Consider the following 26,718-nt stretch of genomic DNA (forward strand, 5'->3'; position numbering starts at 1 on the left):
ATAGCATATTGAAAAGCAGAGATAGTACTTTGCCAACAAAGGTCCGTCTAGTCAAGGCTATGGTTTTTCCAGTGGTCATGTATGGATGTGAAAGTTGGACTGTGAAGAAAGCTGAGCACTGAAGAATTGATGCTTTTGAACTGTGGTGTTGGAGAAGACTCTTAAGAGTCCCTTGGACTGCAAGGAGATCCAACCAGTCGATTCTAAAGGAGATCAGTCCTGGGTGTTCTTCGGAAGGACTGATGCTAAAGCTGAAACTCTAATACTTTGGCCACCTCATGCGAAGAGTTGACTCATTGGAAAAGACTCTGATGCTGGGAGGGATTGGGGGCAGGAGGAGAAGGGAATGACAGAGGATGAGATGGCTGGATGGCATCACCGACTTAATGGACATGAATTTAACTCCGGGAGTTGGTGATGGACAATGAGGCCTGGCGTGCTGCGATTCATGGGGTTGCAGAGTCGGACATGACTGAGCGACTGAACTGAACTGAATAATTATTGTGCAGCAAAGATTAATGCACCATTCCTATTACAAGCAAGTTCCTTTCTTACCAGAATAAAAACATTAAGCATAGTCTCTGCCCTCAAAAGACTCCCAATCTGCCGTTACAGGTATGATAAAGAAAAAATTGCATTCCAGAACTTACTAGAAAATACCTCTGGATTTTCTGTAGCCTGACTTTCCACTCCTTATGTAAATGATTGAAGGTTAACTATGGTCACTGCTAACCTCTTTTACTATCTATGTGCACCTTGAAAATGTGTCGTGTGCTTGTAAGCCCTTTGTATTGTGTGTGTCCTCTGTGAATACAGGAGTGTCTTTCAGATGGGGCTCTGGGGAAGAGCTTTGGGTAGGACCACGTTACTGTAGCTGATGGGGCAGCATCACACAGTGGTGGGAGGTGGGACGGAGCAGTGCCAAAGCCAAGGCCCCAGGAGGGGAAAGAGCAACAGAGTGGGGGCAGGGACTTCAGCCTTTCCTGCAGTGAGTGCTTCCCTCTCTGTCTGCCTGTCTCATCCATCCTGTCCTCCCAGACCCTCCCCAACACACACACACACACACACATGCGCACGCATGTATGCACACACATGCACACTCACATACATGCACACACACATGCATGCGTGCACACACATGCACACACATACACATGTACACACATATACAACCTCATCATTTCTCCTGCAGAGCCTCTTTGGTGCACATGGATTTAGCATCAGTGATATTGTTCCCAACTTGTGTTGCTCAGTGATGGTTCTTGTTAGTTCACATTCACTTGGCTTAACCCAGCTAGTCCGTCCGACTCTGCAGGGCTCTGCCCGCATGCTGTCCACACCCCTCTGCCAACTCTGCGCCCAACTGTCCTAAACTGTGACAGTGCAGTCGCTGTAACACCCAGGATGAAAGCACTGTGTCCACTTAGACAATTCTCACACAACCGTTTTATCTCCAGACCGGTGGTTCTCCGCCTGATTCCAAGGTTCTGCACTGGCTGGCCAAATCAGAATGTCTGGGGCTGGACCCAGGACTCGGGATTTCCTCATGTCCTGGAGATGGTCCCAGCGCATGGTAGAGGTTGAGAACCCTTTCTCTGGAGGGTCATCACAACCTCCGAGTTCAGAGGTCCAAGAGTTCTGTGATCAGGAGCTTTCAGTGAGCTGGGTGGGAGGGGTCATTTGGCGCATGTCGTCCCCTCTCCACAGCCTCCCCAGAGAGCTACGAACTGGCCGTGTCCTCCCCAGTCTGGTTGGGCTTCGGGAAGTAGGACTGTATCTTACAAAGCTCCGAGCCACCTCTCCGGGTAGTGGCTGGACGTTTACAAGGGCACAATAGGAGAAGAAGCCAATGAGGAAGGTGGGTCCAGAGTGAATTTGGGGGATGGGGGATACAGCCAGAGAGGCAATGAGGCAGCCCTAAGAAAGGCTGCCCAGGAGACCAGGACACAGAGGTCAGGCCTAGCTGATCTCCAAGGGACAGAGGCAGCGGTAATCATCATCCACCCAGCCTGAACTTCTAGACTGTGTGTGCTACGAGCACACTATAAGGGGACAGGCTCTAAGGGCCCCTTGTCCCTACCTGCCCACAGGGGTGTGACGCAAGGGAGAGTCTCACCTGGGCTCACAGCAAGTCTCCTCTCCCTGGGGCACCCACTCCGCCAGGTACCCCGGCCTCTCGCCCACCATGCTGCGTGTTCCCTGTGGCACCCTTCCCAGTATGCTGCCCCTTTCCACGTTGGAGCCGCAGGATGGTCATGGTAGGGGCGGGGTGGGGACCTTGGCAGAGGACAGTGGTTTCCAGCTCTGCAGAGGGGCCTCAGGACCCACTGCGGTGTGGGGGCCCTCCAGGTCATCAGGTCGCCCGCCACCTCACATCACCATGCTGCCCTTCAGTGCAGCAAGATGGCAACGGTGGCTCTGGTCTGACTATGCGGAGGGGAGGCTCCCCTAGATTTCACTTGTAGGAACAGAGTTAAAAACATTAACCTAAAAGTATCACAACTGGGCGAGGAGATGAGAGTGATTCTGTCCCAACTCATCCCCTTCCCTTTTGTTTTCTTAGCTTCTGCAAAAAAGCCACAAAAGGGTTAAATACTTTGCCATGAGCGGGGGATAAACTTCTCAACTCTGTGCTGTGCCTGACTGCAGCGTGTGAGGGATGCCCCCTCCTTTGTTGATCATAATGGCACATCTTCATCATTGTTCTAATACTCTTTTTAGAAAAAAAAAAAACACCCTAATCTTTCTCTGGTGCCAGTGACGGCCACCGTGTGGGATGTTTTGTCCCTCTCCCCTCGGTCCTTGCCGTCACCCCCTATTGTTGCCATAGTCACGATTTGCCGATAGGGTGGGTGCAGGGCTGTTTCTGTACTGTACCGCCCCTGAGCTGATTGTTTAAATCTGTATTATTCCACTGTCCTGAAGATTTACATTTTTAATGGCTCATTTATGTAATCCCATAAATAAAAGTAGCGAAAAAAGCATCCCACACAGACGAGCGAATCAGAGTTTGAAAGAGGCTCCTGAGTCAGGTCAGGCAGGGTCTCAGCTGCGGGGCCTTGATTGGTGTGGCCGGTGTAACCAGGGTGGCAGTGGGCTTAAGACCACCCAGTCAGTGCCAAAATGGGGGCATTACCACGGAATAGCGGGGTGGTGCTGGAGTTCAAGCTCCGCTATTTATCGGAGAGCACAGTTCTGCTGCAAAATCCACTTTGGTCTGAGACTCATTACCTTAGCGCTCTGACAGCTGCACCTCTCCCCGGCAGGCAAGTTCCTGCGATTAGCTTTTTCCCTCCTAGCAGCTCATGCTGTGGGTTCCCCCACCCCACCCCCGGCCCCTCCTTTCTTCTTACCCAGTATATTCCTGGGGCTGCTAAATTCTCTCTAAAGAGCCTGTGAATTCGAGCACCTGCCTCAAGAATGTATTGGACACACTGAACAGAGATATAGTTTGAACAATTCACTGTCAGGCTCCCCTTCAGCAGTTTCTCTCTCCCCTGCAAATGAAAAGCCTTAGTGAACCTTAGCTCCTTTGGGGAAGTTTCTACTAATTAGGCACCGATGAAGGAAATGGCTAAAATAGAACCGAATCAGCATACGGCCAACAGTCTTCCCTGTCCGCCTTAGATGCGAAACCACGAGTCACTGCATCCCCACTTGGTAGATATTCTGGCTCTGGAAACTTTGTTTAACACTCACTGTCTAATGCTCTCCCTTGAAGCAGTTTTGCTTTTGGGTACTGTAGCAGAGCGTGACCACAGATCCGAGTCCTCTATTTCTATCTGTCTCGGTTTCCCAGCAGGTCTGCCAAGACCTGGACCTCTGTGTGTGCAACTGTCTCTCAGAAATGCACAGCTGATGTTTTGTAAGTGTCTGGGACCAAGGCCATAGAAAAACAGAGAGACTGCTAAGTACTCTAAATTCACTTAAATCTCATATTGAAGCCAAGTGTAATCAGAATTAAATGGACTAAAACGGTTGTCCCAAAGCAAGAAAGCATTCAGGTCCCAACATTCCTATTTTCCTGACGTCAAAACACAACTTCCAAACTTTGCAAAATGAAGGTTTTAAGCTTTCATGCTCATCTCAGGCATTTGTGGGAAAGAGAAATGCATTAAAAAAATGTTATTCCAGAGTATTTGATTTACAGTGTTGTGTTGATTTCTGCAGTATGGCAAAGGGATCTGCATTTTTTTTCATGTTTTTTACTATTATTTTTTATCACAGACTATTGACTGTAGTTTGCTCTGCTCTACCGCAGGACCTTGTTGTATCTCCACCCTATATGTAATAGTTTGCATCTGCTAATCCCGAACTCCCACCCCTCCCCTTGCTCCTTCTCCTTGGCCACTACAAGTCTGTTTTTTGTGTCTGTCAGTCTGTTTCTCTCTCATAGTTAAGTTCATTTGCGTCATATTTTAGATTCCACGTATAAACAATATCATACAGTATCTGTCTTTCTCTTTTTGATCTACTTCACTTAGTATGATAATCTCTAGGTGCATCTGTATTGCTGCAAATGGCCTTATTTCCTTTTTTATCTTTTTTGAGTAGTATTCCACTGTATACACCACATCTTCGTGATCCATTCACCTATTGGTGGACATTCAGGTTGCTTCCATGTCTCGGTTGTCGTGAATAGCGGTGCTGTTTCAGGCGAACGCTGATCCTTACACAGTGTGGTAACCGCACTCTATGCCAGGATCAACTGTCACAGCATTCATGGGGCTGGTGGAGGGGGTGACAGGGACAACTCCTCTGGCGTCCCCACCTGTGTGCATCTTTTCTACTTCCCCACTCAGCCTATGTGTTGCCCAATACAGTATTCAGTAGCCCGTGACTTTTGTTCTATTAATATTCATAGGTTCTCACTATACAAAATTGCCTCCAACAAAAATCAGTTTTTGATTTTTGACCCGTGTGCCTCTGTTTGGATCCCATAGATGGGTCACATTATAAACTGATGTTGTAGGCCAGCCTCTGAATCTCTGAACTTTGTGTCCCCACTGTCAGACTCAGATGGTCGTTTCCACAGTGAATTGCATTTAGTCACCGTGTCTATTTGGTCATCTTTAATCAGGAGCCCTCCAGCCAGTCTTTGTCTTTCATGACTCTTCTGACGAATACAAGCCAGCTGTTTTATAGAACATCCTCCGATCTGGATGTTTCTGATGTTTCTCCGTGATCAGATTCAGTTCCACACTTGTGGTAGGGCTGCCAGAAAACTTCCGTGTGTCCTCGGAAGCACATGTGTTGCTTTGTTCCCTGATTCATGAAGTTAACCTGGACCTCTGGTTCAAGTGGTGACGTTATGGAACTCAGGTTCGGCTGCTCACCGCTCAAAATCCAGTAACTGGAGAGGCAGGTGTCAACAGAAAGGAAAGGTGCTTTAATCAGAAAAGTTATCAAGCTAGTGAGAAGGTGAACTCACGTCCTGAGACTATCTCCAAGGTTTCTGCTCAGCCATGCAGTTTTTGTTTTGATACTTATTTATTTTGCCACATGGGTCCCAGTTGCAATGTGCAGACTGTCTTAGTTGTATCTGGCGGGCTTCTGTGGCATATGGGATCTTACTGCCCTGACCAGGGATGGAACCTACCTCCCCTGCATCGCGAGGAAGATTCTTAACCACTGGACCACGAGGGACGTCCCAGCCACGACAGGTTTTAACGGGCAAAGAATCTTAGTGGTCATCAAGGCAGGAGGTGGGGTCCTGCACCCCCTTGCCCACTGTGAGCACACTGGCTGACTCTGTCTTCCTAAGTGATCTCACCCACAGGATCTGCCTGCAGGATTGCTAAGGGTGCTCTTGAGGGGAAAGAGCTAGTCATTCTTTAACTACTTAATTCTTTATTCTTCCTTTTATGTAGGAAAGTATCAACAGGTTAATTAGGCTCTTTCAAGGTTACAGGGGAATGGAAATGGGCAAGCAGGAAAGAGGCAAAAGAACTGTCTTCAGTGAGGCCGGGCTTCTCCACTGGAATTTAATTCTTTTCCTCATTTGTAATTAATAAGTAGCCTATGGGGAAGATATATAGTCTAAGCTATGGTTTTTCCAGTAGTCATCTACAGCTGTGAGAGTTGGACCATAAAGAAGGCTGTGTGCTAAAGAATTGATGTTTTTGATTTGTGGTGCTGGAGAAGATTCTTGAGAGTCCCTTGGACAGCAAGGAGATCAAACCAGTCAATCTTGAAGGACATCAGCCCTGAATATTCATTGGAAGGACTGTTGCTGAAGCGCCAATACTTTGGCCACCTGATGCAATGGGCCTACTCATTGGAAAAGACCATTTTGCTGGGAAAGGCTGAGGGCAGGAGGAGAAGGGGTCGACAAAGGATGAGATGGTTGATGGTTGGATGGCATCACCGACTCAGTGGACGTGAATTTGTGCAAACTCTGGGAGATAGTGAAGGACAGGGGAGCCTGGTATGCTGCAGTTCTTGGGGTCTCAAAGAGTCAGACACGACTTAGCAACTGAACAATAACAACACAGGCAAAGATATGTTGAAACTGTGCAGATATCTTTTTTCTCATGTTGTTTTCATCCACGAATTTTAGCAGTTGATGATTCTTAACTGAAACGATTACTGCCAAATAGTGATTTTCTAGTTCTGGCATTCTTCCTACATCTGGACATTTTCCAAACAAAACATTTATCCCCCTCCCAATTTTTTTAACTTTATGTTTTAATTGAAGTAGCTTTATAGTGCGGAGAAGGCAATGGCACCCCACTCCAGTACTCTTGCCTGGAAAATCCCATGGATGGAAGAGCCTGGTAGGCTGCAGTCCATGGGGTCGTGAAGAGTCAGACACGACTGAGTGACTTCACTTTCACTTTTCACTTTCATGCATTGGAGAAGGAAATGGCAACCCACTCCAGTGTTCTTGCCTGGAGAATCCCAAGGACGGGGGAGCCTGGTGGGCTGCCGTCTATGGGGTCGCACAGAGTCGGACACGACTGAAGCGACTTAGCAGCAGCAGCAGCAGCAGCTTTATAGTGTTGTGTTAGCTTCTGCTGTACAACAATATGAATCAGCTGTACATACACACATAAAAAATATGAAACGTTTCACAAATTTGTTATCTTAGACCCCCCAAATTTTTAATACGATTTTTAAATGACAAAGTTAATCAATTATTTAAATTCCTTCTGACTATATCTGAGTATTTCTAGCTTTACCAGCCTCTTGGACATCATAGGACTTGTGAGTCACTTCAGCAATTAAAGGGCTCCCTGAGCCCATCTTCGCTGAAGCCTAGTCAGGAGGCATGTTCTCACCCAGCATCTATCTGTCTTTGGCCACCTGATGCAAAGAGCTGACTCATTGGAGAAGACCCTGATGCTGGGAAAGGTTGAAGGCAGGGGGAGAAGGGGATGACAGAGGATGAGATGGTTGGATGGCATCACCGACTTGATGAACATGAGTGTGAGCAAGCTCCAGGAGTTGGTGATGGCCAGGGAAGCCTGGCGTGCTGCAGTCCGTGGGGTCACAAGGAGTCAGACATAACTGAGGAACTGAACTGAACTGGTTGTTGCCATGCTTCCCAGGTGGCGCTAGTGGTAAAGAGCCCGCCTGCCAATGCAGGAGATGAAAGAGATGCGGATTCCATCTCTGGGTCAGGAAGATCGCCTGGAGAAGGCATGGGCAACCCACAGCATTCTTGCCTGGAGAATGCCCTAGACAGAGGAGCCTGGCGGGCCATGGTCTGTAGGGTCGCAAAGAGTCGGACATGGGTGAAGCAACTTAGCACAGCACAGCATGCTGTCATAGTTTGGGGAGGGAAGGGCTGTTGAACAGAAATTACCAAGTTTAAGGAAAAGTCTAACAAATTTAGAGTGAGCCAAGCTTTATTCTTTCTGTAGTTTAAATATTAGTCTCAATGAATGACATCGTCATAAAGAGACAACAGAGTCAAAGAATTTATGAAATCGATATAACACAGGATGTAGAGATTCTCTCAGCTAAGGAACTAATTTGATATTTATATTGTGAAGTCAATAATTTAATATTAATTAGTAAGTCACTAGGTAGATATCTCTCACAATTCTAAAAGATGTTTTCCTTTCTAATCTTGCCATATTCTTTTCCTTTTTATTTCATGCGGAGACATTTACAAATACAATCTTTAAGGAAGTTACAAGTAAGGAATAAAATCTACTTTTTTTTGCATAAAAGGTTTTTAGAAAAAGTGTAATTGCATTTCTGATGCATTTGCATTCATATTCTAGACATTTCATGTTCATTAAACAAATACTTTTTAAAAGGTTTGTACTGAGAAGTGGCTATTTAGTCCTCACTATTTAAAATAGCCAGCCTCCTAAAGCCATTATTTGGCTGACCATGTAGTGAAGTCATTTGAATGATTACTGTAAAACAGGATTTAAGAGGAAAATAAATGAAAGGGGAAAAGTAATTTTGTGATCATTTCAAAGCTCTAAACGCATAGGGCCGGGTGCCACGACAATTATTCTGCCTTGCCTGTAGGCACAGGAAAAGTGGAGGGATTTCCTTTGAAAAGAGAATTCCTTCTAAATCAACAGCCAGTGGTCAAAGTAAACACTGGGCTGAAGATTACTTTTGAGAAACTGCTTACAACAACTGCAAAGTCATTAACAAAACAAGGAGCTGGGGTGCAACCACAATGGAAGGCCTGAAGGAATGTGTTGAACAACGTCGCGTAAGTCAAGCATCTGTGGCCAGGATCCAGTGTTTGGCGAGAGCATGCTGTACCTATCTATTTTGTGGATCTCCTGAAAAATAATTATTAGGAGCTACTTGGACAGAATAAACGACGTAATGTAATCAGTAACTAGCTTGCAGACAAACACACAAAAACCGATTCTATTTGTTGGGGAGAAACGAAGCCCCCTCTGGCTACATTATTCCATTGATGGAAAAACATTTACATCTCTTTTGTTAACTAGTTTTCTGTAGAAATTTTATAATCACCAGGCAACTCTGTTTCACTGCTCTATGAGAAGAGACTGAGTGGCTAGACCCATGTTTTTATTCCACGGCCAAAAAAAGAAAAAAAAAAATTTTTTTTTTTGGAAACTTTAGTCTATCATACATCAAACCTGTCAAGCTTTTTCATTAAAGTTCATGGTTTTTAAGTTCATTGTAAATAACTCAAATTGATTTTACAAAAGAGGAAAAAAAGTCTTGCCCTGATGTTGGGCATTACAAACTGTAATAATATCCCCTGTCAAATGGAATTTCTCAAGTGGCTTTGTAAAAGGCAGTGTGGGGGGAGGATATAGCTAAATAGAAATAATTTGAGGTTAATGTTATACTTTGATTGGAGGTTGACTTCTTTTATTTTCCTAAAAGTCCAGAATTTTTGCAAAGTATTTAAAGGAAGTCCTGTAGCTATGTTTATCAAGAAATATGTGTCAGATTTAAGTTTGAGGTTCTTAAGAGTTGCTTCCTAGGAGATAATTCTAACAATAAGGGATTGTCCACTTATTTACTGAGAACTCTGTAAATTTTTAAAGTAAGCTCATCACTTGGAATTTTGTTTTCCAAAGCAATGAAAAGGTCCTTCCCTCCCGTCAATCAGACAGGGTCACTGCAGCCTGCCAGGCGATATCACTCAAGGTTCATTTCAAGAAGCAGAGCCATGACGAGTGATGTGGAATAAAAGACTTTTGTGGGCACTGGATGTTTTTATAGTGATGGGAACTGGTGAAATGTCCATGGGAAGCTTGACTCTGTTGTCTGGTGGTGGGCATAACTTTGCTGTAGGCCAGCAGGGCTGGCGGTCAGGGAAAAGCCCAGATGTGAAAAAGGACAGAGGCAAGCCAGACCTGCAAGAACCAACTAGAACCCATGAAGACAACCTGGACCTGTGCCTGTCCCTCACCCAGGAGGCCTGGGAAACCCACGGAAGAAGCTGGCCCTCTCCTTACTGAGCTGCATCTGGCTCTGGCCTGGAGCTCAGAGGAGCTGGGGGAACCATAGGCCCAGCGGCACCCCCCATACCCCACCCTAGTGGAGAAGGAGGCCTGCACATCGGCAGCCACGTGCAGGCCCCTCCATCTTGGGCTTCAAGGGTGCTACTTCGGTTTCCCCATTCAAGTTATGTACAAGTTTCCCTGCAGCCAATCTTAACAAAACCACACAGAAAGGGGATTCTGGGAAACTCAGCTCCAGCTTAGCTAAGTTGATCCCGCACAAAACCACACCTGCCATTTCCTTCCAAGCTTGCCAGTCCCCTGGGAGCCGTCTTCACCTCTTTGCCTGAGATGTTCCTAATACTGGGCTATGGAGAGGCAGCTCCAGGTTAGTGCAGTGGAGGAAATCATCATGACATTCCTTCTGTGATAACATTATCAGGCAGGCCCCAAGCTTTAGGGACTTCTCGTGTGTGTGTGTGTGTGTGTGTGTGTGTGTGTGTGCATGCTCTGTCGCTCAGTCGTGTCCAACTCTTTGCGATCTCATGGACTGTAGCCCACCAGGCTCCTCTGTCCATGGGATTTCCCAGGCAAGAAGATTGGAGAGGCCTACTATTTTCTTCTTTAGGGGATCTTCCCAATCCAGGGATCAAACCTACATCTCTTGCATCTCCTGCACTGGATTTTTTACCACTGCACCACTTGGGAAGCTATAGTCAACATTATTCTAGAAAATGCAAATTAATCTATAGTTATAGAAAAGATATCAGTGGACAGAGGGTGTGGAAGAGAGTAGGGTGATGGGTTAGAAGGGGCATGAGAATACTCTGACTGTGATAGATAGGTTGCTTATCTTCTTGATAGATGTTTCATTGGTATAAATATATCCCAAAGCACATCAAATTATACCTTAACATATATGCAGCTTATCATATATCAATGATATCTCAATAAAGCTAAAAATATCAACTATGTAAAGGCTTTGAAGAGTGACCAAAAACAAACAAAAGATCATTCAATCTGAAAAGGAGTCCCTCCCTCCTCCAAAAAAAGGAAAAGAAACTGAAAAAGAAATGTTAATAGAGCTTCAGAGACTATGAACTAATACAAAAAAGTCTGACCTACATAGACTTGGACTCTCCAAAGGAGAAAACGAAAGAGAATGAAGCACAAGAAATATTAGAAGAAACAGTGAGAAAAAACTTTCCAAATCTGTGGAAATATATAAATTCATAATTATGAGAGATTTAGTATATCCCAAACAAGAAATTTATAAAGGAAGCCACATCTAGGCACATTACAGTGAGATCTATGAAAACCAAAGAGAAAGTCTTAAAAACACAGAAAAACACTTTACTCAAAGGCAGGAAAATTACCAGAACCTCTTACCTGCCTCCTGAGAAATCTGTATGCAGATCAAGAAGCAACAGTTAGAAGCGGACATAGAACAACAGACCGGTTCCAAATTGGGAAAGGAGTATATCAAGGCTCTATATTGTCACCCTCCTTATTTAACTTATATGCAGGGTGCATCATGCAAAATGCCGGTCTGGATGAAGCACAGCCTCAAGATTGCCGGGATAAATATCAATAACTTCAGATATGCAGATGACACCACCCTTATGGCAGAAAGTGAAGAGGAACTAAAGAGCCTCTTGATGAAAGTCAAAGAGAGGAGTGGAAAAACCTGGCTTAAATCTCAACATTCAGAAAACAAAGATCCTGGTGCACTGGGATGACCCTGAGGGATGGGATGGGGAGGGTGGTGGGAGGGGGTTCAGAATGGGAACACATGTACACCTATGGCCGATTCATGTCAATGCATGGCAAAAACCACTACAATATTGTAAAGTAATTAGCCTCCAATTAAAATAAATAAAGTAATTTAATTAAAAATTAAAAAAATAAAATACAAATAAAAAAACACACAAAGATTATGGCATCTGGTTCCCCAAATAGATGGGGAAACAGTGGAAAGAGTGACAGACTTTATTTTTCTGGGCTCCAAAATCACTGCAGATGGTGACTGCAGCCATGAAATTAAAAGACACTTGCTCCTTGGAAGAAAAGCTATGACAACCCCAGACAACATATTAAAAAGCAGAAACATTATTTTACCAAAAAAAGATCCATCTAGTCAAAGCTATGGTCTTTCCAGCAGTCATGTATATGTATGTACATGTATTCTTGCACCATAAAGAAAGCTGAGCGTTGAAGAATTGATGCTTTTGAACTGTGGTGTTGGAGAAGACTCTTGAGAGTCCCTTGGACTGCAAGGAGATCCAACCAGTCCATCCTAAAGGAAATCAGTCCTGAATATTCATTGGAAGGACTGATGTTGAAGGTGAAGCTCGAATACTTTGGCCACTGGATGCGAAGAACTGACTCATTGGAAAAGATCCTGATGCTGGGAAAGATTGAATGTGGGAGGAGAAGGGGGTGACAGGATGAGATGGTTGGACGCCATCACCGGCTCAATGGACAAGAGTCTGAGTAAACTCCAGGAGTTGGTGATGGACAGGGAAGCCTGGCATGCTGCAGTCCATGGGGTTGCAAAGAGTTGGACATAACTGAGGGACTGAACTGAACTGAGGAAAATTATTCACATGGGTGCAGACTTAACCAGAACCAATGAGGTCAGAAATAGTGAAAACACATCTTTAAAATGCTGAAGAAAAAAGAATGTCAACCCCCAATTATATATCTAATGAAACTATTCTTTAAGAATATTGTTTTGTATTTCAAATAACCTCTCCTAGTCAGTGATTTGTCTTTTTTTTTTTTTTTAATTCATTTAAACTTTTCATTTTGGGGTAATTATCAATTCAGATGCAGTTGTAAGATCTCATACAGAGAGGGTCTATTGTACCCTTTACTCAGTTTCTCCCAATGGTAACATCTTGCAAAACCCTAGACAGTATCACCACTAGGACACGGGCATCCATCAGTGAAGGCATGGGGCATTTCCATCACCACGACGAGGATATCTCATCACTCTTTTATTCTCCTCACTCTCGCTCTTTCCTTAAAACTGCTGCCAACCACTAACCTAGTCTCCATTCCTATAATTTTGTCGTTCCAAGAATGTCACATAAGTGGCATAATATGCAACCTTTTAGGATTGGATTTTCCATTCATAATTCCTTGGAGATTCAACCAGGGTATGTATCTGTAGTTTGCTCTTGTTCATTGCTGGGTAGTGTTTCATGGTGTGGATGTATACTGCCTTTTGTTTGACCATTCACTCATTGAAGGACATCTGGTCTTATTGTTGCTTGAAGTGAAAGTCATTCAGTTGTGTCTGACTCTTTGTGACCCTATAGACTTCAGCCTGCCAGGGTCCTCTGTCCATGGGCTTCTTCAAGCAAGAATACTGCCATTCCCTTCTCTAGGGGATCTTTCCAACCCAGGGGTCGAACCTGGGTCTCCCACACTGCAGTCAAATTCTTTACCATCTGAGCCACCAGGAAAGCCCCTATTATGAATAAAGCTGCTGTAAATATTTTTGTACAGGTTTTTGTGAGAACATAAGTTTTCATTTCTCTAGGCTAAATACTTAGAAATGCAATCACTGGGTTATATGGCTGTTGCATGTAATATATATATGTAAATATAAATATATTTTTATATATAAATTCCAAATCATTCTTCATTCCCACCAGCAATATGTTGGTGATTCATTTCTTCACCTCAGAATTTTCTCTCTGTTGTTCTGTTTGGGTAATTTCTATCTCTCAGTTCACTGATTCTTTCATCTGGGCTCTCCACTCAGCTGTAGAGCCCTTCTATTGAGTTTTTAATTTGGTTATTATAATTTCTATTTGGCTCTTGCTTACACCTTCTATTTCTCTGTTGAGCTGCTCTATTTTATTCATTATCAGAGTGCTTATAATCAATGAGGCATTTTTATGATGTTCGCTTCACGTCTGTGAGAATTCTATTACTGATGGTATCTTGATATTGTCCTCTATTGATTGTTTCATTCAGTTTGAGATCTACCTGGTTCTTGATATAATGAGTAATTTGTTACTGCAACCTGGAACTTTGTGGTATTATATTATGAGATTTTGGTACTTATTTAAATTTTCTGTTTTAGGTGGCTTCATCTCACACTACCCCAGAAGTGGAAGGGAGGGTGCTTCCTCTCTGCTGCCAGGTGGGAAGAGCAGGCACATGTCACTGAACCTTCCGAGTTGGCCCCAAGGAGGGCCACCTGCCTGGTGTTGTTTGAGTCAACAGAACAAGACTGAGTCAGATTCGGAAGCAAAGGAAAGCTTTATTCCCTTATCAGAGAACAGAGAGGTGTGAGGTCCTGGTCCAGAGCACAGGCTCTCCTGTAGGCTGTGGGCAGGGCTGCTTTATAGGGTCCCGGTCAGCAATGAGGGGGTAGGGCTCTTTGCACACAGCTCTGAGCCCAGGTGTAAGTGCAGCCACTACCCATCAGGAACCCTGGTCTGAAGTGCCAGGTTCGAGGTCTCTGCCCGTGGCTGCCTGTGAGCCAGCGACACTAGACTCAGCACTGAGGAAAAGAAGAAAAGGTCAGACTTGATTTTATTACCCAGATTCTGCTTTTATTCTCCTGGAATTGTGCATGGGCTTTGCTGATGATGAATCCCTCCACTCCCATTTGTCTAACCTCTTGGAGACAAAGGAGATGGTTTAAAATACATGCTCAGATATCAACAAGAGAACAGTGGTTACCTGTCACATTCTCCTGAAAAGGCAGGACTCCAGGTCTTTGGGCTGGATGCACCTGCGTGTCCCTGGCCCATTTTGGTGGTATTTCGGAAAAGAAGCTCCAGGTCAGAGCATGGTTCACGCGAGTGGTTAAGGGGCCCATGGCCCCAGCTTGTTTCTCTGGAGGCTGGGGCTTGGGGGCCTCTTAGCTAGAGTATAGTGTCCCCATGGAGTGGCCCCTGCGACTTCAGAGCGGGGAGGGTGGTGAAGGTCACCAGGTGGCGTCTGCTCCACTTAGGGGTGAGCAGGGCTTGCGGGCTGCTGGTTTTCCAGGTTTTCAGATGCGCGTAGGCTCCTGGCTGGAAGGCTGGGGCTGGGTCAGTGAGTGCAAGCACAACTGGGTCCCATATTCCATGAGAGCTTTCCTGGTTTCTCCTAACTGGAGCGCACACTTGAGTTGTTCCATTCCAAGGGGACTGAGGTGTCTTTTCTCTCCAGCTGTGGAAATGGGAGTTCATTTCCCATTAAGTTCAAGGGCACTTAACCTGGAGCTGACCGCATGTGGAGTAGAGCAGTCAGAGTTTCCTGACATAGCTTGGCTAACACCTGTTTCCAGATCTGATTTGATCTATTTTCTCTATTGATTGAGGTCTCTGGGCTGAGAGGAAGGTCCAGCCATCCCCTTTGTCACTTGAGATTCAAGTCCTGGACCATCATTTGTTGTAGGGATCCTGGGAGCCCAAACCTGGGGATTCTCTCTCTTACTACTGCCTTAGCCGCTTCAGCTGCTGTTTCAATTGTAGCGGGGAATTCTTCTATCCACTCAAAAAATGTGTTTACTAGCACCAAGAGATACCTGAAATTGCCAGCTGCCCTCAGCATGAGATCAGTATGTCAGTCTTCTCCAGGGTATGTCCCCCTGATCTGAATGGTCCTTATCTGGGGCTTTGGTGGAGAAGGGAGTCAGGCATGTTTCAACAATCCCACTGACTATACCTTTCATGCCAGGAGTTACCGTGACCCCGCTAACCAATGATATAGGGCTTCCCTCCTGGAGTGAGTTCTTTGATGAGCCTCCCTTATACTTGACAAGCTGCAATTGGGGAAAGAAGTATCTCCTGTGGTCATTAACTGGCCGCTGCTGGCCTCCTGGATCTCTGTTGAAGTAGCTCAGTCTGGGAGGGCCAGGACGGGGGCCTGAAGGAATTGCTGTTTCAATTCTCAAAAGGCCCCTTTGAATTCTGGTTTCCATTTAGAAGGATCATCATCCTTTCCATTCAACATTTCAAGTAGAGGCTTAGCTACTAGACTAGGGCTGGGGATCCAGGTGCTGCCATCCCCAGGAGACCCCCAAGAAGTCTTCTAATTCTAGGAGGGGTGAGGCTACATATGCGTCTCCCGTCTCCTAAGGTGGGCTTCCCTGACCTTCTGTTGAGAATGCTGCCAGGTGAGTGATCCTGGTTTGTGATATCTGAACCCTTTTCTTGGACACTTCATACACTTTATTGGCTAGGTGGTTTGGGGGTGGTTACAGTATTTTTTATCGGAAGCTTCCTTAGTAGGCCTGGCGATCAGACTGATGTCTACGTTTTGGAGGAGGGGATCCCTCCTTCAGATGTAGATCTTTTAGGCCTTTAGCTGTTTCCCCAAAGATGATGAGGGAATTTTTGAATTCTTGGAGCACTACTGTCTGGAAGTATTGTTTTTGTTGTGTCTTTGGGTCCTGCCACTCAAAAGCAAAAATTCTGTGTGACTTTGGGGCAAATGGAATATAGGAGGTGTGTCTTTTTTTTAAAGTGCTTTTAAAAAAGATTTTTTTGGTGGGGATGTGGATCATCTTTAAAGTCTTTATTGAATTTGTTACAATATTGCATCTGTTTTTTTCAGGTTTTTGTTGTTGTTGTTGTTGTTCTAGAGGCATTTTGGGATCTTAGTTCCCTGGCCAGGGATCAAACTTGCAACCCCTGCATCTGAAGGCAAAGTTTTAACCACTGGACTGCCAGGGAAGCCCCAGAAGGCATCTTATAAATCTTAACACAGAATACCAGGTCCTGGTGGATGGAGAGTGGCCAGTAGGGTGTAGGGATTAGGGACTGTTGGATGTGTTTCTTCAGGGGCTTCATTACTGCCCTGAGGTCCTGTGGGGCTTCCCTGGTGATGCAGTGGTAAAGAATCTGCCTGCCAATGCAGGAGATCCAGGAGGCTCAGGTTCGATCCTTGGGTGAGAAAGATCCCCCAGAGAAGGAAATGGCAACCCATTCCAGTATTCTTGCCTGGGAAATTTCATGGACAGAGGAGCCTGGTGGGCTACAGTCTATGGGGTCACAAAGAGTTGGGCATGACTTAATGACTAAACAGCAACAAAACAATCTGTACCATCCTGCATTCCCCACTGGGTTTCTTTATGCCAAGAGTGGGGGTATTACAGGCCGATTGGATGGTCGAATAAGGCCCTAGCCAATCAGGTCTTGTACAGGGGCAGTCAGTGCCCAACAAGGCCCCCTGATGGCGAGGGTACTGTTTTCCCTTGGGTCATGTGTGTCTGGGTTTTAGATGGACTATTACCGGACTTGCTCTGACAGCTCATCCCATCCGTCCCTGGTCCCAGACCTTGAGCTTCACCTCAGGGAGGTGGACTCACTCTGTCTGGGGAGGTTTGTCCTCAGCCATCAGTGTCATTCATTATCTTGTGCCCTTTGTCTATGGGGACCCCAGACTCTAGCTTGTCTCCCGTTGTGGAGAGTAGCCCCCAGTTTATGTAAGACGTCTCTTCCCAGGAGGGGTACAGGGCATTCAGGGACCTGCAGGAATGAATGGGTGAGTGTGTGCTGGTCCACTTTACCTTGGAGTGGCTGCAAATGCCCATTCTCAGGCCTCCCCTGACACCCCATCATTTTACAGCTCTTGGGACCAAGTTTGCCTGGTCTGGTGCTCAGAACTGAGCATGTGGCACTGGTGCTGACTATTTATAGCTTTTGTTATATCAACCTTCCCATTGATCATTTCAGATTTTCTTGATTCATTCTTATGAATTCAAGAACAACTCTTATGTTGTTGTTTTAGGTCAACCTAGCTGTGTGCTCACTCACCTCATCTATGTTGTTATTGGCAAAATTATTACACTTCTATATGTTACAGGATCAAAAATACATATTGTTTCATTCAATTGCTTTTCAAATAATTTAAGAGAGGAGAATAGAGATGTATTTTTACTATATTTTATAATTACATAAAGTCATGTCTCTTTTGTGACCCCATGGACTGTAGCCTGCTGGGCTCCTCTGTCCATGGGATTTCCCAGGCAAGAATACTGAAGTGGATTGCCATTTCCTTCTCCAGGGAATCTTCCCAATCCACAAATCAAACCCATATCTCCTACACTGAAGGCATATGCTTTACCACTGAGCCATCTGAGAAGCCCCCTTATGTAAGTGAATAAAATGTATATATACATATTTTAAGCTAAAATGTTTAAATGGAGGTTGGCAAATGGTTTCTGTAAAGAGCTATATAAATGTTTTAGACTCTAGGCCCACATGGTCTCTCTTGCATACTCTTGGTTGTCTTATTTTTTCAAACCATTTAAAAACATAACAATTCTCAGAATAGGAAAGTATTCACTCTATTACAAAGTATGCATCTAATTCTCAGTTACCTGAAATAACCTCTCCCCCGAGCCCAACAAAAGTTTTAACATTGGATTTATAAAAATAGCACACTGTTTCATGTGTCATGTATTAGTTTCATAACTTTTCCATTTGAGATGCACTACCTCAAAAATCACTGCAGATGGTGACTGCAGCCATGAAATTAAAAGACGCTTACTCCTTGGAAGGAAAGTTATGACCAACCTAGATAGCATATTGAAAAGCAGAGACATTACTTTGCCAACAAAGGTCTGTTTAGTCAAGGCTATGGTTTTTCCTGTGGTCATGTATAGATGTGAGAGTTGGACTGTGAAGAAGGCTGAGCACTGAAGAATTGATGCTTTTGAACTGTGGTGTTGGAGAAGACTCTTGAGAGTCCCTTGGACTGCAAGGAGATCCAACCAGTCCATTCTGAAGGAGATCAGCCCTGAGTGTTCTTTGGAAGGAATGATGCTAAAGCTGAAACTCCAGTACTTTGGCCACCTCATGTGAAGAGTTGACTAATTGGAAAAGACTCTGATGCTGGGAGGGATTGGGGGCAGGAGGAAAAGGGGACAACAGAAGATGAGATGGCTGGATGGCATCACTGACTCGATGGATGTGAGTCTGAGTGAACTCTGGGAGTTGGTGATGGACAGGGAGGCCTGGTGTGCTGTGATTCATGGGGTCGCAAAGAGTCGGACACGACTGAGCGACTGAACTGAACTGAACCTTCATTTTTACCGAGACTTTTTAGTTAAAATAGGTGAAGCACTCTCTACTTGGTTTATGTGACATTTACCAGTGCTCGTTTATTTATGTGAATTCAAATTACCCTCTGGGGTCACTGCTTTTGGTGAAAAAATTATACTGTGTGCACCAAAAACAAACTCAATTTTTTTTTTTGAGTTACTTGAAAATTTTTATTTGGGCCAAGATTTATATCCTCCGACCATCCTAAGTTTTTGTTTATTGGGTAATGTCTTTGTTTTGTCTTCTTTTTTTTTTGTTTGTTTTTTAAAAGATAGCTTTGCTATATCAGATTCTTGATTGACAGGTTTTTTTTTTTTCCTTTGGATTATGTTATCCCATTGCTTTTTGCCCTCTACTGTTGCTGATGAGAAGTCAATTGCTAATCTTTATTGAATTTCTTACAAATGGAAAGTCTTTTTTCTCTTGCCACCTCAAGATCTTCACCTTGTATTTGCCTTTCAGCCTTTTTTGTCAAACTGTCACATGTCTATCTGTGGATTTCTTTGTGGAATTTGTGGAGCTTTCTGAATGTGTAGATTAGTGTTTTCAATAAATTAGGAATGATTTCAACCATTGTTATCTTCACATATGTTTTCTTTCTCCTTTTCTGATATTTCTCTTACATGTATCTTGATGTACTTAATGGCACTCCACATTTCTTGAGGCTCTGTTCATTTTTCTTCATTCTTTTTTTCTTTGTTCTTTGGCTTGCAAAGTCTCTGTCAACTTCAGGTTTGTAAATTGTTCTGCAAGAATTTGGGCCTCTCTAGTTAATTTTTCATTTCAATTGTACTTTTTAAGTCCAGAATTTTTATTTGGTTCTTTAAAAGTTTGTATGTCTTTATTGGTACGAGCTATTTGATGTAACATTGTCAGCATACTTTCCTTTATTTTGTAAACCATGGTTTCCACTAGTTATTTGAACATACTGTGTTTATAACTACTTGAAGTCTCCATTAACTGTTAAATCCAACATCTGGTCACTCTCACAGGCAATTTGTGTTGTCGGCTTCCCCCCCCCACCACCCCCCCCCCCCCGCCCCCCGATGTGTAAGTCATGTTTTTCTGTTTCTTTGTATGTCTCATACATTTTGTTGGAAACTGGACATTTTAGATAGTTTAGGATAGAAATTCTGGGTTGTGGTCCCCGCTTCCATTTACTTGATTGCTTAAGTGAAAGTGAAGTGAAGTCACTCAGTCGTGTCCGACTCTTTGCGACCCCGTGGCCTGTAGCCCACCAGGCTCCTCCATCCATGGAATTCTCCAGGCAAGAATACTGGAGTGGGTTGCCATTTTCTTCTCCATTGCTTGTTTAGTGACTTTTATTTCAGTGAAGTCTATTTTACACAAACACATGGAGTGTTAAACCTTTGATGTTGCTTCTCAACCAATGGTGTGCAGCCTTGAGTGTGCCCAGCTGCCCTGGATGACAGTGCATTGGCAGGGCTTCTTTTTGGCGGTCTTTTCCCCTGATTGCACCTAGCTGTTAAGCTCCACAACTTGTAGGATAATTGCTCTATTGTTTTCAACAATGCTCTAAGGCATCGGTTGTTCCAGAGACTAAACCAAATAGTTCCTGAGATCAGTGTTTGATATTTGTTATTATCCTAGGAGAGCTACTCCCAGCGCCCCGCTCCCACCCCAAGTTCTCTACAGCAAACTAAGAGTCTTCAGTTTAGCCTCTGTCTTCAACAAATCTACCAATATCCTCTTATTTCTCACCACAATCTCCAGTTTTTGAATGCATCATTACGCGCGAACTTCTCCATGTTCTTTGGCAAACAAAGTCAGTTTCTCTGGGAAGAGGCTAGGAGCTATCTGTTTATAGCCTGCTTCCTCCTCCAGAAAAATCTCTGAGCCAGGGTTCTGGAACTGGGAAGTGGTATATGGACAGTGATGTGCTTCTATCTGTTATACCCCCACCTTAGGAACTGAGCAGGAGGCAGAGGTGGGTGCAGTGGCTTCAGGTCTTCTTGACGTGGAACCACTGTCTCATGAGCCGGGGCGAGGGTGATCAGGGACTCAGAACTCCCAGTGGCTTTGTGACCTGTGTCCCAGTGGGAACCAGATGGGAGGAGGCAGCCTCATCTCCTGGCCACTCTTGCTCGGAACTTAGTCTCAACAACGGGTGTCTGGGGACACGATGAGAAATGCTGGCATCCCGCTCTCTGGGAGAACAGCCTACATGCTGGGGGCAGAGCGAGATTTGTGTTCCAGGCCACGCAAGTCTGGAGTGGGGTTTCTGTGCCACTGAACTGGGAGAGGGGAGGGAGTGGGTGTGATTAAAAACCAGACTATCACTATTACTATATCTTTGTTGACTTATAAAAAAAAGTGTATGTGCTGCAGTGCCCTTAGTATCATTTCTGGAGATTTTAAATAATTGTTTCTTAGATAGTTTTCACTGGGAGCCCCTCTGCAGAAGTCCTCATCCTGTCATCCTAGAAGTCCACCCCCCACCAACTTACTTTTTTGCTTTTGTCAAAAGTCATTGTAACATACATGTACAGTCGGTTTCTGGACTCTCCATCTGTTCCAGTGATCTGTTTGTCCATTTTGATGTCAATGCCACATTCTCCAAATTACTGTAAATTTATAATAAGCCTCGAAGTGAGATAGAGCAAGTCCTCCAGCGTTGTTTTTTTTTCAAAATGGTTTTGGTTACTCTAGGTCCTTTGCAGTCCCATCTAAATTTTAGAGAAAACTTGTTAAAACTTGCTAGGTTTTAAAATTGCAGTTGAATTGGATTGTATGCTTATTGTCAACAATCTGGGATGGTATAGGGGGTGACAGGGAGGTTCAAGAGGGGAAACACGTATATATTTACGGCTGATTAATGTTGTTGTATGGCAGAAGCCATCACAGTATTGTAAAGCATTATCCTCCAATTAAAAATAAATTTTAAAAAAATTAAAAAAATCAATCTAGAAAAGAAATGAAAAATTTTATTCAAGCTGAATTCAGGATTATAACCCAGGAACAACCTCTCAGCTCTGAGATCTATTTTGCCCATCAGAGGTCAAAGCATAGGTGTATAGGTTTTTCAGAGAAAAGTGAAAAGTGAAAGTGTTAGTCACTCAGTTGTGTCTGACTCTTTTTCGACCCCATGGACTGTAGCCCTCCAGGCTCCTCTGCCCATGGGATTCTCTAGGCAAGAACACTGGAGTGGGTTGCCATGCCCTTCTCCAGGGGATCTTCCCAAACCAGGGATCAAACCTGCATCTCCTGCATTACAGACAGATTCTTTAGCCACTGAGCCACCTGGGAAGCCCTGATGAAAGTTTTAAAGACTCTAATAAAAATTTCTGAAGTGGGGTGGAGGTTTTTAAGGGGAAAATGGTTTTGAGGAATGCTTGTCCTTTAACACAGCTGTCTGAGAAAGATAAGTGTGATGAGGCTGAAGCACTTCCTTTACTGTCGAGGGGAAGAACATGCTTATCATGATCATCCCCTTTTTCAGAATAATGAGCTTGCCAGTGTGCTCTAAATTCAGGGCACGTAGACAAATGAGAGAGTTCAACTTTTACTTAATTGCTAAGTCGTTTCAGTCGTGTCCGACTCTGTGCGACCCCATAGACGGCAGCCCACCAGGCCCCGCAGTCCCTGGGATTCTGTAGGCAAGAACACTGGAGTGGGTTGCCATTTCCTCCTCCAATGCATGAAAGTGAAAAGTGAAAGTGAAGTCGCTCAGTCGTGTCCAACTCTTAGCGACCCCATGGACTGCAGCCTACCAGGCTCCTCCGTCCATGGGATTTTCCAGGCAAGAGTACTGGAGTGGGGTGCCATTGCCTTCTCCCTTAGAAGTGTTTAAAAACCACAACTCTGTGCTGTCTCTAATAGATGTTTAAATACAAAACATTTCAAATTTAGCACAAATGATACAGGCTAATGTGTAACTGGACTTGGATAAAGTCATATGAACCAAATGGTCCCTTTTCAGTGTTTGAGAGGAAAGGGTGTTTGTACAAAGTCATGGGGGTGAGGCTGGGTTCTTGGGGAACAGGGCTGTGCAGAAGCTTTGGGTCTAAGCCCCAAGCTTTGGACTCAGAGCAGGCTGAACAGGTGTGGCGGGCGGCTCTGCGGCGGGGGCAGAGTGGGTCTGTTGAACACCCTGAAGCTGACTTTGCGGACGGTCTCCTTTCTAGCACTTAGAAAGGGTTTTTTTCTGCTGCTGGGAAGCAGGGAGCAGGGCTGCGTCAAGTGATTATCTGGGAGCAGCCAGGCATAAGCTCGGATGCTTTGGGAGGTGGGGGGTGGTGTGAACAGAGATTCTTCTTCCTTTCGTGGATGGGGGAAGAGCGTGCTTGGTGACATTTTTCTGAGTATAAAAGGAAGAATACAGGTGTGAGTAATGATAATTGTATGTTAAAAACAGAGCCACACTGATATTGAAAAAAACAGAAAAAAAGCATTGTAAACACACTTTTATTTAAAATTCAGATTTCTGAAACAACTGTACAACACCTAAGAGTGGCATCGTACGTCTTTAGCTAAATAAGACATAGCACGAAAATAATAGGAATTTTAACTTTTGAAGGTTCTTTTAAAAGCACCACTTAAAACGTACATATTGTTCTATCTCAGGAATGAGTTTGAAAATGCACAAGGAAAGAGAGAGTTTTTTAACCCCTGGTTATTGATGGTGGGGGGAGGCGCTAAATTCAAAAGGATTTTGAGATTTTCCTACGTTGTTCATTTAAAGGTCAATGGGTGCAGAGCTCTCAAGAATTTCTGGGTAAATAAGGGCTACAGCTTTTCATAAATATGGTCACTGGCCAGGTTTCTAAAATCATCACCCCTAAAAAGTATAGGATCGACAAGTATCTTCCTGTTTTGAGAAATTCTGAGAAAAGACCACAAGTGCAACACATCAAAAAACAAAAACAAAAACTGGAACTAGTTTTAATAATCTCCAAAAACTTGTAAGTTCTAGATTTATTTTGAAACCAACTTCCAAACAAGACAGAAGAAAACCCAGACGAATGTATATTACACCGCCGAAGCCGCTTAAACCTGCAGGGAGGTCGCTGTGCTCCTTCCTTCGTGGAGCCTCGGGTGACTGTCCGCCGTCAGGACGGAGGCCCTGCTGTAAACCCGTGCTGGTGTCTCCGAACCACCCCAGGCCCGGGCGCTGGGAGGGTCTCGCTGGGCCCCGGGCCCCCACCTCACCGCTTGCTGGACCGCGACTGCGATTTCTCGTGGCCACCCCGCTTCCCCCGCTTCCCGGGCGGCGAGCGCCGGGTGTGGACACTGTGCTTGTATGGGTGAGACCGGTGCTTCTGGCGCCCTTCCTCCTTCTGGCTCTGGCTTTTCGCCGGTTCCTTGCTGTCCTCTTTTTGTTCATGGTCTTGCTCTTTGTGGGAGGGCAGGGTGTTCTTAATTGTGTTAATTAGAAATCTTTTATTTGTCCCGGCAAGAGGACACTTCATCCTGGGGGCAAAGAGAGAACAACCACAAATCACATGTGGACTCCAGAGCCAAACCCTCCCATCAGGGCCTGTGCCAAAGAATCTTGCTTCCCCGGAGTCAAGTTTCTGAATTTGTTCAGCTTTCCTTGCATGCCACCTAGTGTAAACTCCGAGTACAAGGGGGAAAACCCAGGACACTGAGATTCCCAGACAGACTGGCTGGACCCTGTCTTTAGACCTTGACCCTGTCTTCCAGGCTGGGACCAATTAAGCCAAGGAATACACACAATGTGTGTACAGGTACTGACCACAACACACATCACCCGAGTCATTTAATTCCTTTTTTAAATTCCTGAGTCATTTATCCCCTTTGCCATAACACCTGATTTGACTAGGCGTTAACTCAAAATGCAGGTTTATGTTTATGGTGGCCTGCTTTTAAATATCAAAGAATAAGGGTAAATCCCTCTGTGAGGAACAAAAAAAGTATCTCCTGCTATACCCTGAATACTGGATCTACATGATCTACCCTAGAAATAAAAAATAATAATCTAAAGAGTCTATTAAAATGCAATAACCACCTTTTACCCTCTGAAAAACTCAGTTGCTAATTAAGGACTTTCTGTTTCAGAACCCTGCTTTGCCAGGGAGCTCTGGCCACACATCTCCCCTCCAGGCGAACTTCTGGGCCATGTACATTTCAGGGGCTTCATGATTCAAGTTCACCCAGGAGGATGGATGTCACTGATCATATCATTAATTTACATGTTGACACATATTTACATATGCAGTATTTGTTTTTCAGGTGTAGCCAATCTTTCATTTGGCTACACAAACAAAAACCGCACACAGTGAAAACTTGAACCTCTCTCTTGGCCTTGAGCTCTGGTCTGTAACATAGTAATTAATTTTGCTGAATCTCATCACCAGTTTTTCTTCTGCAACGAACTCATACAACACGGTGCACACATGTGCTCTGGGGTCACACTATCAGACTGGACCTTGGGCATGTCAGATCATCTCCCTGTTGCCCATTCTCTGTTAAATGGGGACCATCATAGTGACCGAGTTAGAGGGCAGGTTGGTGGGGGCTGAATGTGCGCTCGCAACAATGCCTGGTAGGTAACAGGCACTCAGTAGAGGTTTGCTCTGGTGCATACCCTAGCCCTTCGGCTTCACTGGCTCTGGGATCCTGAGAGTTACCAGATACCTCTGTGCTTCAGTTTTCTATTTGTTAACAGAATCACCCACCTACTGCAGGAGTTGAGTGAGATAACCCACGAAGCACTTAGCACAGTGCCTGGCATAGAGCAAATTCCTGATAAATGGTACCTGTGGGTCTGTGATTTCTTATGCATGATTCCAAAATTTGAAAACCAAGTTCCTTTTTTGGACACAACTTATTTGGCAGCCAGACCTGACCTAATCTGACACTGGGCACTTATTTCTAGTATGTGTCCCCTTTGGGGTAACATTCATTTGCTTTGCTGGGGACATGACTGTGTGCTGAACACATACCATGGGGGTACTTGTCGTGCACGCTGTCTGTGCTATGGTACCTTTCTAAGAAACTTATCTGGATCTGAGGGCTTTAAACAAGGGACTGTGGACCCTTCTTATTACTATTCATTATAGTAATAATGTAAAGTAATGTTATTACTGTTCATTCTCCTTTCATGAAAGAGAATATATATAGCACTCAAATTCATATATTCAGGATTTGTCCAGGATGGAAACTCAAGACAACTAAGTCTCAAATCACCTGAGATAGTAAGTTAATTAAGAACATAGCAGAATATCTGATGTCTCTCAATGAAAAAAAAATTATTAAAAAAAAAAAAACCTTGAGCCATCAAGAAAAAAATAAGATATTTTACAGAAATGTTCATAAAAATGGCTACAGTTTTAAAGTTTTGGTGCTTAAAATGGTTAAGCTTCTATATCTGCAAGCTTCACTCTCCAGGACACCTCAATTCTCCACTGATGTCAGAGCCAGTGGGCCAGTGGGCATGACCTCTGAGCTTATTATCTGCATTTCCTAATGACCCTTAAACTCCATCTATAGGTACTCCTCAGATACAATAACACTGGAGGCTGGAGTGATGTGTGATCTCAAAGGGCCCTTCCTGTTTGGAGTGTCTCATGTTCTCTACGTTTGTTGACCCTTTGGAAAATGACCGTTCTCTCCTTCACCACATTAGGAAATTATTTCATTGCTCTCTGACTTCTTGTGTCTCAGCTCTCTTTTAGTGCCACTTTTTTCTATATTTGAGATGACACAATACGCTAGTCTTAGATCCTCAACTGTCCTGAAGCCTCTTCCATGTCAGCTTTGTGGGGAAAGCGTGAGCCCTGGGG

The 26,718-nt window shown here is 44.4% G+C and overlaps 1 protein-coding gene across 1 annotated transcript in view; it reads right to left on the reverse strand.

Moving 5' to 3' along the window:
• Positions 1-23,872: 23,872 nt before the first annotated feature.
• Positions 23,873-26,718, reverse strand: part of LOC109566828 (protein POLR1D-like) — a 32,409-nt gene continuing 29,563 nt past the window's right edge. Inside the window, exon 3 of the mRNA XM_070800248.1 lies at positions 23,873-24,382. Coding sequence (XP_070656349.1) covers positions 24,118-24,382 — 265 coding nt within the window. The 3' untranslated portion in view covers positions 23,873-24,117. The remainder of the gene's footprint in view (positions 24,383-26,718) is intronic.

This window comes from Bos indicus, chromosome 12 (genome assembly GCF_029378745.1).
Source record: "Bos indicus isolate NIAB-ARS_2022 breed Sahiwal x Tharparkar chromosome 12, NIAB-ARS_B.indTharparkar_mat_pri_1.0, whole genome shotgun sequence".
NCBI classification, from domain to species: Eukaryota; Metazoa; Chordata; class Mammalia; order Artiodactyla; family Bovidae; genus Bos; species Bos indicus.